The 18,357-nt window shown below is 33.5% G+C and overlaps 1 protein-coding gene across 1 annotated transcript in view; it reads left to right on the top strand.

The window, feature by feature from the left end:
• CDH18 (cadherin 18) overlaps positions 1-17,581 on the top strand; it is a 342,030-nt gene extending 324,449 nt beyond the window's left edge. The window contains exons 10-11 of the mRNA XM_063086030.1: positions 8,936-9,187; positions 17,091-17,581. Of these exons, the coding sequence (XP_062942100.1) occupies positions 8,936-9,187; positions 17,091-17,581 (743 nt within the window). The remainder of the gene's footprint in view (positions 1-8,935; positions 9,188-17,090) is intronic.
• Positions 17,582-18,357: the final 776 nt, after the last annotated feature.

The raw sequence follows: 18,357 nt of genomic DNA, 5'->3' as shown, positions 1-18,357 counted from the left end.
ACTGAGAGCCTGCTGTGTACTCACCCTGCTCTTTAACTTTAATCCTTAATCCTTCAGTCCTTAACTTTGACTCTTCAAAACCAAAATGTGGCAAAAATACCCTTGTTTGTCTTCTAGGGCTTTTCAGTTTCAAGTTTTAGTTTTCTGCTAAACTACCAATTTAACTTCTAATTTGAACTTTCAATGTAACAAATGTCTTTAGGGATAATTAGTCATGAGTTTGAGACCCCTCAATTGTCTCTTTGATTATAGCTCAGGAAAATTCCAAAAGCTCTCCTATTTCCTTTGTCCCTAGTTTGGAATCTCAGCCTCTTGTTAGTTTCTTGCACTATATAAGCAAATACCCATAGAAGATGCCTTGCAATCAACAGTTCACCTCTCCACATTTTTCCTCCTCTCTGGAATCTTAACCCCTACTGTTACTTAGATTTAGCAACTTTCTGATGCCATTACACAGATATTTACTTGAAACTTTTAGGCTTTTATCTTTATTATCAGTGGGAGTACTGATCAATCAAAAACTCTTTATTTTAGACAGACCTGCATTTTATAAAACAAGAGACATTTGAGAATGAACAGTTTCATTAAATACTTGGGACATAAACTGGGCTTGTAAGAAAAGATGTTGTTCAATCATAATCTAATTGTCATCTAGATAATGGCTGCTTGGATATTCCTTGGTATGCTACAGATATTTGTTCTTTAAAATTTAATGAAAATTGGGTCAGAACTACACTCCATGTACTGAGCAAAACCAAGATCCTCTTCAAAATATCTGAGGATAAGGCTGGGATATAAAACATTGTCACTCTTTGTGCCAGTCCATTTCAACCAGAATTTTCCCTGTTTCTCTGGCTCTTGTTACCCTGGTTACTTTTACATGCCTGCTACAATTCTTCTCTCCTCAAAGTATCACATGCTCCAAGTGTGCACTATTACTGAAGTTTGGGCAGACAGACTCCAGTAAAAAAGTACCCAGTTTAGCAAGTATCTGAAGAGAATATGAAAGTATTTGGAGCTATTGCAGCCAAATGAAAATAAGGTAAAATAAGAATAAATATTTTAGAAGGTAATGACAAAGTGTAAAATAAATAATATACAATTAAACATTGACCAGAAACAATGATTTGAGTGCTGAGTATAATCAAGTATAAAAACAATAATAATAATAATATGATTGAAAATATAATACTTCTTAAAAATGTCTATTAAATGCCCTTTGCAAATTCTCAGTGAAAATATATTTATTCATTGAATCTAACTAAGAATGAAGAAAAGCACTTTAAACACACACACAACTGACATTTTCCCTGCCAGTCCAGCACATACCCCTCCAATCTCATACCACATTCCTATTCATCAACACTGTTCCTCCCCTTCTCGGAAGGAAAGCTTTTTCTCTAAGAGAAATTCTGTAGTCACCTTTTAAGTTAACATCGTTATTCTCCTGCTACTTAATTTTTCAAGTGAGTTGTACTGTCTTCTAACTGTAAGGCAGTGATTTGAGCTGTCCAGCATCCAAGAAATTAAAACACACATATCCTGCTTTCATGGGGCTTGCTGTCTAGTTGGAGAATAAAGGATGGCATTAAGTGTAATTTGCAATTGGAGGCAGTGAAATGTGAGTAACTTTAGAGAGACTACTAAAAGTTGTACAGCTAAAAAAGTTGGAACACGATTTTACTTTAAAGGACAGAGGAGCTGTGAATAAGAGGATAGTTTTCAATTAGGTGGGGGATTAAAAGATGATAGAGGGAAACCAGTTACATTGGTTAGAAAAATCTAGCCAAGGAAACATGGCAAAGCAGAGACTGAGTGGCATTTTAATTCACTCTTGAAAACAAACTAAGTATTAAACACTATGCTATATTCTGTGCTCCAAAATGAATAAGATACTCTGCCATTCATCCTTTAGTTGCTTTAGTACCAAATTGTGGTGGATAAAAGATTTTATGCTAAGCAAAAATCTTCAATATCTACCTGGAAAATTATTGCCCCTTACTTATTAAATACTAACGACTTTAATTTGGAGAACACCAAAGTGAAGGATTTTTCTTATTTTGTAAACATATACTGTAAAATATACACTGTAAGTGTTTCTGTTTAATATGACCTTATTTTTAATATTAACTGATATATTGGTAATAATGCAATTTTATCTAAAATTAAAAACCAGTATTCAGAAGGTAATTTTTAAGTTACAGAATTTTTAAATTATATTACTCTACAACAACAACAAAAGTATGAAATGTTTGCTGACTAAAATGCAGTTTTTCCCACTACCACCTTATTCTCATGTTGTGGTAGGTAAACTTTTAATTTTAGCATCAAAAATTCCATTGTCTAATTTAAACTTCCTAACTTCGTATCTGTAGCAAATATATTATAGTCGTAATGTCACAAAATGTATGAATATAGGCTTGAACTAGTGTTCTAGGCATATAATAACTTTGTTCATTCATTTTGTAATATACAATCATAACCTAATCCCCCAATATAAAATCATCGTTAGTTTGCTAAGGTAAGTCTGTTCTGTTTTATGATCATCATGTTGTCTCTTGAGGGATTTAGGCTTTATTTGATGCAAGGAGATTTGCCAGCCTAATTCCTAGGCTTAAGTCTGTCTCTAAGCTACATTTGTAAATCTTACAGATTTTAATATGGAAAGAGATCCTTATTAACTATGAGTACACTTCTATCTTTGTTTGCAGGGTTCTAAATAACATTTAATTCATCTTTCAAATATGAAAATCCTTATTATAATTATTTTTTTTTATAATTTGCTATCAAGAATATCTATTACTTACATCAGTCTCTAGGTACTGCGTTTTTCATTTTATCTAGACACTGGCAATCTTTAAAAATGAATGAGTCCAAATAACACATTTTTAAAACAATGAAAAATGCATTGAACGTTATCATTTTTAATTCAATTAAGCAAAAGATTCTGTAGACTGTCATTTTTACCTTGTAGCAACATTTTGAAAATTTTGTGTCTGTCTTGTTTTCTTTTTTTTATTATTATTATTTCTTTGGAATATTCATTTTACTTCCAGAAATGTAGGTCATATTATTTATAAGCTGCTTTATGATTTTTAGCAAAATACCTAAAAGGCAACATTAGGAAATTCTATTTTTTTTTTCTTGTGGCTATTTGCGGTGGATGAATGGATATATAACTTACATTACATAGAGGTTATGACAAGGGTATTGTCGATGTTAACTATGTAGTTTTTAAAAAAGTGTCGTTTGCAGACCTTTCAAATTTCACAGTTCATTATTAGTGAAACACAAGTATTTGGTTTGATACACTTTGGAAATCATTGGAGTTTTTTTTTTTTTCTTTTAATGTTTATTTCTTATTTCTTTGGTATTGTCAGATTGGTAGCAGTCAATATTCCCATGGTTTGTTTTCGTCCTTCAAATAAGAATTCACAGCTGGTGTTGTAATATGCTTAATTTTCTGCAGAGTAACACCATTTAAAATTCTGTTTTTATCCACAGGGTTATAAGAGATCATTTAATGATTCATCCCATTCCTTAAAAATAAAATAAGTACATAATCTGCCCTAAGTTACAAATCAAGTCTCAGACATCCTCTAATGTTGTGGCATCCACTGTGTCCTGCTGTGTCTCTTACCTACTGTCAGTGAGGAGCCTGGAATACATTGTTTTTATTCTACTGTGGTTTTCCCTTCTCCTACCAGTCAAATCTCAGAAGCTTCACTTGTTTACGTATATCCAGCCACACCTGACAGAATTACATGATCCTTGATCTAAAGGTAGACACTCAAAGCTTGACTAGGGAGGAGTTAAATAGTCTGTCTACAATCTTGACACTAAAATGGGAAAACATGTATTTCAATTGTAGTGATTTGTTGTAGTGGGGTGGGTCTTTTGTTTTAGACAGAAAAAAAAAAAAAATATATATATATGCTTTTGTTGTTTCCTTGATTATTTCAAACACTGTTTGTTTGTTTGTTTTTTACTGATATGGATATTTTTTCCCCTTATGGGTTTGCATACCGCCTCTCGGATTTACTTTCCTACTCACGATGACAACAAAAGTAAAGCTGATTCATAGTCACTAAGCAAAAATAGAAGTAGAAAACCAAAATAAAACCATCGCTAATTTCACCATTCTGTGCCTCTTTGTTTTGCTTTCCTCCTGTGAAAATGTAGGTTCCAATCATTTGCCTTCATTCTTTCCTTACTAAGAACCATGCAATGCTACAGGAGTCACCTGCCTGACCATATGCATTATGGCAGGTGAAACTTTACAATTTTAACAAAAGAATTGTGTTCACTTTTTAAAACCCTCTAAGATTTATACTTACAACTTTCCCCAGTGTTTATAAATTTAATGACTCCAAACAGTTTCTTCTGCTTTGATTCATCCATCCTTACTAAAAATAATATATTTGTTAAAGGTATGTCATAAATAATGGACAGATGGTTTCTCTTGGAGTTCATGTTCCTATTTTTGAAACTGATACTCTTATCTCTGCTTCCTGAATTATTACATTATTGTGATATGTGTATAAACTATTTTATATTTTTGGTCGAACTTCTACTTTAATATCCTCCTCTTATCTTCTTTATCCCCCTCTCCTTCTAAATTAGCACACACAAATTTATGTTACATGAGCAGATTTGCTGATATTCTTCAAGATTTACATTTTTGTTTCATATTCATTCATAACCAATATTCTTTTTTAAATCTCTGATATACAAAGTCCTGTATAGGAAGACATAATTAATGGCAAAGAAGGATCAAAAAGTTTCAAATGTGGTTTCTAAAATGTTGATAAATGGTAGCTGTTTTGTAGGAAGAGATGTTTTCTTGCTGACAGTGGGAAAACGAGGCTCAAAGGAAAATGGCAAATTAAACTTAGAAGAGCTGTTGTAAGGCACCCGATAAAGAATGAGTATTAGTAGATTGTTTACTACTCTCTTTGAGAGCATAGTATAAGTTTCTTTATATATTTGGTGAAGTCAATTCGTGTGGTTATAACTATTTCACCGGCACTTTTTATGAATCTGAAAGCAGAAACCTTAGACCATGAATGGCGGTGTTTATCTAGGATTCAAAGACTATCAAGAAAGTGTGTGGCAGATGGTCAGATGGATGCCGTTCCAGGGTGCAAATCAGAAAATAATAGCATATTGGATCACGCATTTGTGTTTTGGCAGAAAGACAGGTGAGGCCACAAAGATGTTTACAAACTTTAATGAGCCAGGCAGCAATCAAAGTCTGAAAACTGAAATTAGATCCATTCTAAGATTCAAAGAAGTAGTCAGGGAACATAAAAGAAGGAATAAACCTTCATTAGAGAGCATAAAGAGATAGTGCTTCTGAAGTATTACAAGATATATTAGTTCATTTTGGTTTTAATTTCTTAACACATGTCAACATAATAAGGGAGCTAATAGAAGATAAGTTCCTGCTGTGTGTAGTTTAAATCATTGTTTATCAAGTACCTAATATTGAAGGGAGTTTGCAGGAAAGCGAAACAACATTGTTTCATGCAGAAGCTCTGATAATAGTTAAATTATGAATGGATCTTCTTGCTGCTGGAGGACTGGAAAAAACTCAAAAACAATATGAAGACATGCCTATTTATCTGTCTAGTGAAAGTTGAGGCTCTATTTCCTAGCTTCCCCTTCAGGCAAATTAAAGAAAGAAAGTTTGGTCTGATTAGAAATGCACTTCTGAGAATCTCAAATATTCTGCTGTTCTGATAGATTTGGAGATATTATTTTAATGCTTTGCTATTCTATGTTTGCGATTAAATATATCTTTCTACCTACATTATCAAACAAGAAGTGTGCTGAAATGGCAGGGAGTATATAGGTGTCTAATAATTTGAGTTTTGAAGAATACATATTTTAATACTTTTAAAGATGTAAGATAATTTTGGACTTTAGAGTGGTATTTTCTTTTGTCTCAGGGAATATTTTAAAAGCATGCCTTATTTTAACTTAATCTGTATTATAGTTTATTAAAATATCACAAAGATTAGAATCCACCCAGCAAGATCTTTCAAAATAATGAATAATAGGACATCTACTAACAGTGCAAGAAAATTATATCTGAACTCTAGAAGCAGGTTATAACTCGTATTCTGCTATTGTACTTTGTAGCCTTCTGTACCTGTAGAAATACAGAGGTTGGCAGTATAACTATTTACCCTATGATATATTTTACTGTAAATATTTTTGTTACAGGTCCCTACAAAATCATCATCAATTATACAAAAAAGTCTAGAATTCTGAAATCTACAAAAATAAAACTATTATTATTTTTTTCAAAGGTATTACATTTTAAACCTTTCACCCTCCTGTATGCACCCATATCCTTTTTCTGAACAAGAAATTAAATCATATACATAAAAAAGAATGCATTGCCATCTATTTTGAAAGATTAAAACTTTTTTTCTACATTAAACAGTTGCTGAAAATATTATTAAGCAGTTGCTGAACATATCAGGAATATATTGGTTATTTTCAGGAAGACATTTATTTTAAAAGTTTCCCAAATTTTTCTGGAAATTTTCAGAGAGACTTTAGTCACCTAAATCCATATCTGTTGTGTAAGACACTCTATTGTTTCAAATATTCTTCATATGACATGTTTCTCTAGCTCCTTTACCATCCCAGTCAAGGTCTTCTAAATGCACACCTTTTTGTTAAAGTATCACTTTTAAATTATTAGATCCTAAACTATGCACAGTATTTATAAAGAGATGCATAGAAATGCTGTGTCTTTAGTGACTGCTTCTGAGACTGTTTCAGCTTGTTTGACAGCTTGACAGCCATATGTATGTGTGTTTCAATATAATATCTGTTATTCAAGATCTCTCTCATCTGATACTTTCCAAAGTTTACCGTTTAACATATATCTTTACTTCCTGTTTTCTTGTTAATTGAAGGTACTTTTTCTGGCTATTTAACATCTTGAATCATAATTCAATACATTAGCTATATGAGTATTAGGTTTGCTTCTCTCATCATACAAGCTATTGAGAATTAGATTTAAGAACCAAACTTGGGCTGACATTATTAGAGATTGTCCTTTGACACTGCTAATTAGCACTTCATATCCACAGATGTTCCATCCTGCTATGTTTTCCCTTCATTCAGGTCATATTAATTTTTTTTTATTCAGTTGGATGTTATTCAAGACTTTCCATAATATCATATTTTCTTAAGGATTATGTTTTATGTTTACAGATTTTTTATTGCTGCTGTCACCTAATTTTGCAGTTTCAGCACGACATATTTTGTCCTGTTGTGATATACATACACACATATATAACTATAAATATGTGTGCATATGTATATGTGTGTATTTAATGTGTATATATATCTTTTTTTCTTATTCCTTTCTTTGTCTCCCTCAATGTTCAAATTTTTGTTGTTGTTTTTGTTCAAGTTCAGTGAGCTTTCTCTCAAGTACATTTTTTGCAGTTCCAGTGAGGTGTAGAATATCCCTTGTCAAGAGCTCATTATTCTGCTGTGCTAAGCCTTTCTAGGTGGGAAACTCTTTGCTTCTTGAATCCTCTTTTCTTTTCAAAAGTCAAACCTTCAACTGGAAAAAAAAGAAAGAACATTTTTATGTCTCCATGTATTAGAGCTTTCTATTTAGGAACTTAAAAATGTACTAGAAACATATTCTGGCTTTCTCCTGGTTTCTGATCATGTTTCTGATTAAATTTTCAGTAATTATCCTGAAAGAGAACATGCTTGCATATTAATAATATAAATTGTACACTAGAACAGAGCCATAAAAGGATGTCCCCAACTACCTCTGCATGTAGTCATGTCATTCCACATGTTATTATTCATGTTTCCTGAAATCCAGGGACCAGTACTTCCCTGTCTTCTTCAGAGAACCAACTGTGAGATTTTCAAACACGTTTGTGCTGTGAATACCTGGTTCGTATATTTTCCTTAGACTAAGGACTTGTTAAATAGATGCAAATTTATATTCATCATGATGCCACACCCTACAGCTTCCAGATCTCCTTTCTCAAATGCCAGATTTTCTGGTAGAGTACCCATGACTATTGCATTATTATACAATAGACATGATACAATTTATTCTCTTCTTTCTATATTCTGTTACGCGCTTCAGAATAGACAGTTGATACATTTTTTTAAAATTCCTCTTTCAACAGGCAAGAAAACCGTTTTCAATTTCTCAGTAGAGTATTTATTTCTGCTCTATGATGTACCTTTACCTATGAATATGTATATATGTATGATTAGCATTTGTGCCCGTATCATTCACTAGCTTTATGATTTGGGGCAACTTACACTCTGGGACTCAATTATTTATTTTTAAATTATTTAAAATAATAATTTCCCCTATAAAGTAAGGAATTTAATGCCTTCTACCTTATAAGGTTGTATAGATTGATCAATATATATTAGGCAGGTATTCATTATAGTACATTGCATTTAAAAAGCAGATAAACTATTTTATTCATCATTAATTTCCTCATGGTCTAACAAGAATGCTTCAAATCACAGCTAAGCCTAAAATAGTTTATCCATTGATCTGGTGTCTCCATAGAAATATTATCTAAACCAGTGGGTCTTAAACTTTTTTATGCATTAACGTCCCCAAACCATCTATATCCTTAAATCTTTTGGCTATTATGTACATGTCTAAAATGTGCATTGTTTCCCTCTCTGTCTTCCCACTGTTTTCCCTCCCCTTTAGTTTGGATCTATTCATTTTTTAAACAGGTTTCTCAATTTAAGAACCAATAGTAGCCTCTCCTTAATAATTGCCCCTTCATGTTCCCTTGTCCATTTCATGAACTGGGGAAAAAAAAAAATGCACATACCCATGTTATCCATTAAGGAAATGTGAATCTCTCATGGTGGTTTTACTAAGTCTATCTTGTTTTGCTTATGTCTGTCATAGATAACACAGCCAGCATTCTGACAAGGCGGAGGAGATTTAGTCGCACTGTTCAGGATGTGTATTATCTGCCCATTATGATCTCTGATGGTGGAATCCCCTCTCTCAGCAGCAGCAGCACCCTCACCATCAGGGTTTGTGCATGCGAGAGAGATGGGCGTGTGCGGACCTGCCATGCAGAAGCCTTCCTGTCCTCGGCTGGCTTGAGTACAGGAGCCTTAATCGCTATTCTTCTCTGTGTTGTCATTCTCCTGGGTAAGTCGTTCTAAACCCTAAGGTTGCATAGTAGCAATTCTAAATAAGAGAGAATCATTTTGGCAAAATTTAAGGATCATGCATAATGTGGGTAACAAAATATTGCTGCACAGACTTCAATTAGCTTTTTCAATAGTTTAGTTAATCTGGAAATAATTTGATTCAAATGTGATGAAAAAGTTGGAATATCAGGAAAAAAGATGGTATTCAAAAGAAATCATTTTTGAAAGTATATACTGTGTTTTAGAAATAATTAATATTGAAATATTCTGGATGCCATGTTGAAAGGACTTTTGAAATTTATTTCCAAAAACCTAAGTGGCATCATTCTAAAATGAATGTGAGCAGGAACAACCGTGCTTAGCTTTTGAGATCAGATGATATGAGCACATTCACGTTGGTATGGTCCTAGGATGAATAAGCGTAGAAATCGAATGTACAGCATGAGGGCTCTAGTTAATAATAATACTGTACTGTGTACTGGAAATTTTCTAAGAGAGATTTCAGGTGATTTTACCATATGCCCCAAAATGGCATGACTATGTGAGATAATGTTAATTTGCTTGACATTTCACTACCTACCATGTTAATATATCAATAAAATAAATGCATACATAAATAAACACATAAATAAATAAAATGAAACAAATCTCACAATCAAATAAAAATAGAAGTCATGCGGAAATTTCTACTAATACAAAATATTTAGTTAATCATCAATGTTAGCTGAGTTTTGACATATTGACTCTACATGATTTGGGCCTTAGAGATACTAAATTTTATTAAATTAAATTATAATAAACTAAAATCAATAGGATTATTTTTTAAATTTGAGATTTGCATTTCATTTTATTTTATTATAAAACCTTTTCTCCTTGTACATTTTCTGCTGTAATAATTTAAATATTATCACAGCCACATTTGAGGCTGTTATTACTGTAAACCCTTTATAATGCTTTTTAAAACAAAATAGGAAATTCAGATTTTCATTACAAGAAAGTTAGATGGAAAGAATCTTTCTGCTTCTTGTTTAAAGTGGGTAAATGTTCATTTTTTCCAATGTCTCCTTGCCCTTTTTTTTCTTCTCTTAACAACCTTATCCTTTACTCGTTTCTTGATACTCTGCATACATTAAAAAAAAAAAAAATTGTATGTTCTGGTGAGACAGAGATATTCTTGCAAGGAGATGTCCCCTTGGTTTGCTCCTGGGGTTGACGATAAATCGCTTGTATAGATGGAGTGGAGAGTAAGGTGGAATGATGCTGAAAAGAAGAAGGGATGTAGGCAGGGGTGAGACATCCCGGGGCTTTGTTGAGCGTGATGAAGATGGTGGGCTTTGTTCTAGGAATTTAAAGAAAGGTTTAAAGCAAGAGAGACCCATTATAAAATTTGGTATTTGGAAAACATGCCTATGAATGAAGAATAGATCTCATGGTGGTAAGCAAACCAATTAAGCAAAAAATGCAGTTGTCTCCCTCAGACATAGCATGGTTTGGATAAGCATACTTAGAGTGGAGCTGAAGAAAAGTGAATAATATCAAGATATTTTAAATAAAATCAAAAGTGATTTTTGATAACTTAGGTATCTGTGTTAAAACAGTATCAAAGAAGAGTCTTTATGTCTTGTTGAATGTGGACCCTGATCTTCCCCGAGCTAGGGGACAATGGAAAGGCACTTTGTAGAAATCAAACAGCAAAAGAATATACAGAGAGAGACAACGGGTTAAGATGGAGCTGTGAGAAACTCCATTATGATTGCTAATTTAGGAAGGATAAAATAGCAGAGGACAGAGAAGGAGAAGTCAGAGAAGAACGAAAATTAGTAAGCTAGAATGTCATAAAAGTCAAGGGGAAAAAGGCTATCAAAAAGAACACGGCATCATGCTGTGTAGCAAATCTAGTCAACCATGTCAAAAGCTGCTTAGAGGTTAAACAAAATTGGGCACCAAAAATTATCCCTTGCAGTGATAATGTTGCACTTAGCAACATGGCGCATGGAGGCTTGGTGCACCGTACCTAGCAAGAACTGTCTCATTGCACTAGTCTTTTATGATAGGTGCCTGCTGAAGAAGAAAGCCAGGAATATCAGGCTCTTGATAATAGATTTATGTATATATTTATTGGTCACAATTACTATTTTCTTTAGACGTTAATATACTTTGTCTCTTGTGTTTGAAATTAAAAAAAGAAAAACACACAGACAAATCAAAAACAGAAAACAAAAGCATACAACAAAATAATGCTTGATTCCTATAGAATTCCTAAATGAAGTCACAAAGAATAGAATTCAGTGATTTTAATATAAGTTCTTTCTAAGTCCTTATTCAGTTGATGGAGGCATGTAATCTTTGACTTTTGTTTTTATTTATCATCAATAAGCTATTTTCATATGCTATAATGAAACTTTAAAACAAAATTGAAAAATTTTAATGCACAGGTACATTTAGAGTCATGCTATGTAGAACAATTTTTATTTTATCAAAATGATACTTCCTTTTAGTTAATTTTTATGAAAATGTTATTTCCCCTTTGGGTTAATTAACAGAACATTTGTAAAATTTATGCTATCCCTCAAATATGCTTTTACCATCTTATCTAATGGTTGTAAAATCATTTCTTGAGCTTTGGTTTAAACGATCATTGGTTGTGATTAATTTATTTTTTTCGTGTCATTGTAAGGGCTTTTATCTTTATTCAGAAAGTATCTAGTCAACAACCTCAATATGTAGTCATTTGTCATTTTAAAATAATGTTGAAATTAATTTGTGATCTCATAATTTTAAAATACAATATAGGCAACACCAAAATAGCAAAATATTATTTTAGAACTTGGTCTTCTAAGATAACATTCAACTCTCTCTAAACAAATTGCAAATTAATGCTTTCATACTGAAAAATATTTTAACTATTAGTTCTGTGTTTCTTAAAATGATGTGATTTTATAAACCCAACTCTAGTTTGGCCACTAATTGTGTGATCTCAGGTGATACATTCAGTATCTCTTGTCTCTATTTCTAAACCTGTGAAAATGAGGCGTTAGCTAAAAGGACCTTAGAGTCATCTGTAAAATTTTAGGTTGTTATTTTTTTTTTATTATTGGTTGCATGTGATTTAATATTTTACATTATTGTCAAACTCCATTTATGTATATATGGATTATATGAAAAAGGTGCTTGAAAACCAAAGAGCCTGACTTTGAATGATAGATGTACATGTTGTGAGTTAGGTTACTTTCTGTCGAGATTACCTTTTTCAGGTCCATTTTATCTGATGCATGGGGGAGAATTTAGAGTGGGTCTTCATGATGCGATTGCTGCTAGGGTAGGAGTAACAGGAGTCCTCTTTTCTTCCCAGAGACCTGTTGTTTCTTTCTCAACCTTATCACCACTTTCTAGAGGGACCAGAACAGTTGGCAGGGCAAACTTTGAAAACATTTGGCACAAGAAGTCACTGAGTCAGGACGTGAATTAGACCTCTGCCAACTACCTTTTCAGTCCACAGCTCACATATAAGCACTTGACTTAAGTTTGAAAATCTGAGGTTTCAATAAGAGGTACCACTAGCAGGTGTGGCCGGTAACGCTCTGTAAGCTAATCAAGAAAATCTCCCTGACTTGGGCTGCCTCGATTCTACTTATGATGGTGTGAAAAAGAATCAAGTTGATATCTGAGGGGAAAAAACACACACAAAAAAAACTTGCCATGAAAGGTATTGGGGAAAATATGTTGGGATCCAGTACATAATGATAATGGATTCAAATGCAAGTTGTATGATAGTTACAGTTATGAAAATGAAAAACCTCTTAGTATTTCAAACAATGGAATGATACATAATATATAGGAATAAGTAAATGATGTGAAAAAGTGAATACAAAAAAATATTTTCCCAGATTTGTATTATAAATAAAATTAATAAAATGCAACACATTTATTTTAATTTTCTTACATATGAGGATAATATTAAGGTGTTTCAAATTCTCTCTAAACTTGAGATGAGAAAGAAATATACTAACCAAGAATAAAATGTTTATTTTAGAATAATGAAAACTTAAAAATGCTACAGCTTATTTAAGTTTTAATCTAAGTTTTACAAGCAAAATCTGCTTCAAGATATACTAGGAGTCATTTACAATTTTGAACAAAGAAGAACTTCTGTATTTTCTATTTCTTTTATAACACTGTGGCTCTATCACATTGCATTTTCCTAGGTGACCCACTGTAAGAAGAGGTACCTTGTATCCCATGCATGGCTTGATAGACGAATACACTCATTTTACTGCAAATTTTTAAATAGGGATTTGACTCTCAAATCAATGTATAAAGTTATTATTTTCACTCAATCACCTACAATGCAATATGGTCTTGGAATTTTTTGTGAAATGTTTAGTTTTGTTTTCGAACATACAAAAATATTTTCTTTTTTTTTTTGTCTTTTTCGTGACCGATACTCAGCCAGTGAGTGCACCGGCCATTCCTATATAGGATTCGAACCCGCGGTGGGAGCGTCGCTGTGCTCCCAGCGCCGCACTCTCCTGAGTGCGCCACGGGCTCGACCCAATATATTCAAGTAAAATGAGGAGTTTGGTATTACTGATAACCATAGCTCATTTAAAAAAATATTTTAAAATTATTTTTATTTTATTTCTATTACTCATGAGGATTCACTTAACATCATGCCCCATTACCATTTTCACAGAGATTATTATTTTTTCTTCCACATAAGAATTGTTTATGCATCTACTTTGTGCCATTTGTTCCAGAAGTATGTCTTGAACAAAAATAAATGAAAAGAAATTCATAGGAGAACACCCTATCATCTATGTTTCAACATGCTTCTCTGAATTGATTTGAATTCAGAGAACTAGAACTAGAACTAGAGAGACCTAGTTCTAGTCTAGCCTAGTTCTAGCCTTGAACTAGAGGGACCATATCTCCAGCCTGATGTCCTGATATAATTATAGACAGTCCCTTTCACTTTTAAAAGTGTCTCAGATAGTATGATTATTTGTATATTGACCCTTATATTAAATAAGTATGTAACATATATAAGAATCACTGGTTACTAGCAAGTAACTATCCATGCCTGGAAAAGAGATAGATGTAAACCTTCAAACTTCAAATTTTACGAGCATCTATATTTTGAATTAACATATATCAAAAAAAAAAAAAAAAAAAACATATATCAGTAACTTTTAGGGAATAAATATAAGCCATTATGATAATAAACTCAGCATTATCCCCTGTGTTTCATTAGGCAAATATGGCACATACAAAAAGATTGAAACATTGCACAAATATTGGTGAGGGATGCAAATTACTTTCATACGTCTATAACAGTATTGATTACACTTTCCCTGTCATGCATGCCCATAAATTCCCTTGATGTCGGCCACCAACCATTTCAACAAAAAGGAAAATGACTTGATTTGTTGACAAAGTTAAGAAATATTACTCTAATAAATTAGGCGGTCTGTAGAAATGGGTCTTTCAATCTAGAACAGCCTCCTCATTTAATCATAGAGACAACCAGAGATATATAGTGCATGATAAATCTAAACCTGTGAATACAATACAGTAAGTTACTTGAGGAAGCTGATTGGGGCTTTGAATTGGGAAGTTGCCAGGTGTGTTTACACTAAAATACACAGGGGGCTGTTAAATCTTTTTTACTACATACAGTGAGTCTATTTTTCACTAAAATAAAGTCCTTTATTAGGTAATGTCTTCAAATTACAAGCAACATGTATGAGAAACTCTTTTATGCTCTACATAGCATTTGTAGAGCAGGGCTGAGGGCAACATCACCATCTCCTTTCCATTTTCACTTTTGTGTCACCACTTCACTCCAAACACGGTCATTTAGTGCCTCCCATGACTGCTGCAGTCTCCTCCACCCCATTTTCTCATTACGCTGCCCATATTCTGTTACTCCACGCTTCTCCGGTGATTGCCTAACTCTCTCTGTATTGATGTTTTCTTTCTCTCTTTTTCCCACTTGCCTGTTGTCCGCAAAATTAGATTCCTCCCAGCCCACCATGACCATCCCTCTCTTTCATCATTATTCTTTTCCCCTCTGCTTTTACAGTCTATTCCTCTTCCTGTCCATAGTTTCAAGTCTTAAAAGTACTTGAATAGAGTAATACCTAGTTTTAGACAGACAAAGCTTACTCATGCTGTTTAGATGTATAATACATGAAAAGGGGCTAATCTAGAAAGAGAAGTAAAGAAACGATAATAATAGAAGTAAAGATAGTGGTTATTTTGTAGAGGTAAGTGGTAAAAGAGCAGTTTCTATGGTGCCAAATATTTTCTTTTCTTTTTCAGAGGAAAGATAACGTGGCATATGTTTGCCAGATAAAATGCAGTATACCGTTAGACGTGAACTTCAGATAAAAAAAAATTTATGTGTAGGTGTATATATGTATATATATAGAGAGAGAGAGAGAGAGCATAAATATGTCACATACCATAATATAATAATATTTGACACACATATCTGTATGTATATCTCAAATACATTATAGGACACACTTAATATGTCTATATATGTATATATATATGTATATACATGTGTGTGTTGATGTTTATCTCAAATTATCCTGCTTTTTTATTTTTATTTGCTAAATTTAACAATCCTACATGTCATTTGAATGTACTTCTCTGATTATTATAATGTAAAGAATGTTTAAAATACTAATAAGCCTCATAACTACTATCAGAAAGCCTAGAATATCAGCTTAGCCAGGGGAGAACAGTCTATACAGCTGAAATAAATGATATCAGGCCTAATGACACAGTGTAAAACAAGTGGATATGAGGTAATTCTTTATATTTAGTAATGGTTTGGTACCATGAAATAGAAACATTTGAAAATACTGAAAAATGGCCAAAGCAAAGTGTCCAAGACTCATTTCAATCACTTTGTTCAGTGATCACAACATTATTGGCAGTAATGACTAATCCACTGCGTTTAGCAAGAACTACCCTAAGCTGCATGTACAATTGGTCACTCAGTTCCTTATTCTATATTTTTTAATAATAAAGGGGAATATTGATATAGAAATATCATTACCTTTGGTGTGAGAAGTCATAGTTTACACTTCAACCTCTTCCACCTGCCATCTGAGTGATCTTAATCCTTCAGTCTTAGTTATTCATATATTCCCTCCTGAGTCTCAGTTTCCTCATTTTAAAAACAGAGCAAAGCCACAGCTCTGCAAAGAAGATTTAATAAATAAGTTATGGGAAGAACATTCATAAACTCAAAAAGTCCTATGAAACCATAAATTACATACAAATAAAGCAACATTCTTTTGTATCTTCATAGGTAAATTCAATTATTAATGCATGATAATATAATTTTAAAAGAGATTGGACAAAGATCAACCATGGAAAATATTTCTGATTTAATTTTCTACAAAGCATCAAAAGTTAAAAGGTTTAAGGTAGAAACTCCTTTTTCCAATTTTCCAATAACTTATAATATCCTGCCTTTAGTGTACCTAGGATTAAATATCTATAGATAAACCAATACAGAACATTATTTTTCCAGTCAAAATTTCATATTATTTTCCATTATCTGTTTCCCTCACTTAAACACTGAATGGTTATACCGCAATATGAGTCAAGAAACCTGAATTCCTAAGGTTGGCACATGAGAATATTATGGTTTTGTACAGAAGATCAGTGATTCACAACGTTTTATAGGAGGAATTATTTTGTTACATTCTTCGAGTCATGAAAACATGTGGTTTATTCAGAGAGGGCAGAGATCAGTGTTGTGCTACCTTAAGAACTAAACTCTGGAATGTGGTTAATGATGGATCGGAAACTGCTGATGTCAAATCTCCAAGAATTTCCTTTCTTTTCTCCTAACACTTCATCTTCTTTCCATTTCTCTTCAGCGATCGTAGTCATTTTTATCACCTTGAGGCGCAGCAAGAAAGAGCCTTTGATCATTTCAGAGGAGGATGTGCGGGAGAACGTGGTCACCTATGATGATGAGGGTGGAGGGGAGGAGGACACTGAAGCCTTTGACATCACAGCCTTGAGGAATCCTTCTGCTGCTGAGGAGCTCAAGTACCGGAGAGATATCAGACCTGAAGTGAAGCTCACTCCCAGACACCAGACATTGTCCACCCTGGGAAGTATAGACGTTCAGGAATTTATTAAGCAAAGACTGGCAGAAGCAGACCTAGACCCTAGTGTGCCCCCTTATGACTCTCTTCAGACTTATGCCTATGAGGGTCAGAGATCAGAAGCTGGGTCTATCAGCTCGCTGGATTCAGCAACCACACAATCAGACCAGGATTATCAGTACCTTGGAGACTGGGGACCTGAGTTTAAAAAGTTAGCTGAACTCTATGGAGAAATAGAATCGGAAAGAACAACTTAGGGGGTTAATTCTTGCAACTTTGTAGAATTTGCTTCCCCACCAAGTGGATATATAACCTCACCAAGGACAACGAAGAAGCGTGTAAACAGTACTAGGAACTGAGCAAGCTGTACACAGCTCCTGTAGAAACAAGTGCCCTTTTCATGATCAAAACTGGGTTATTCAATTGGAAGAAAGTCAGATCTAAAAGAAAAAAAAAAAAAAACAGAGAAAACGCTATTGTTTCTTGTGTATATTTTCAATTGCTCAATAAAGTCTGTGGTACTGTTTAATTAATACCTGAATTAAGCCAAACAATGATATTTGTTTCAATATTTTGTGATTTTTTTCAAAAGCAAAACTAAAAAAGGATCAAAATTACTGATGACTATGATTTAAAGGGGTGGCACTGCAAAAGGAAACTTGTGAGGGTAATGCTGACCTCTTTTTCCACTTTTCTGGGTGGATCTTGAGACCCACAGTCTGTGATTGTGAAAGATTTCATTAGCCTTGTCTTGTGTTTAAATTACATGGGGTATTTCCAGTACACCAGGCCACGCTGTCATGGACCTGTATGTGCCATTCCCTCTGCCCTCCCCACTTCTTTTCTCCACACAAAATTGATGGAGCATGGGGATTTGCTGCCTGCACTATAATGTATGCAACTTTGGTGCACCTGTGTGCACTGTACTGAGCACGAGACTACTGTCTCTGTCCCATCTGCCCCCTTTATTTTAACAGGAGCCCCCCTTTTTTAAGTAAGTAGAATAAATGGTTTAAGGTATGCTTTGATTATC

Source organism: Cynocephalus volans, chromosome 2 (genome assembly GCF_027409185.1).
Source record: "Cynocephalus volans isolate mCynVol1 chromosome 2, mCynVol1.pri, whole genome shotgun sequence".
In the NCBI taxonomy this organism is placed as follows: Eukaryota; Metazoa; Chordata; class Mammalia; order Dermoptera; family Cynocephalidae; genus Cynocephalus; species Cynocephalus volans.
This window is presented reverse-complemented; position numbering and strand designations above follow the sequence as displayed.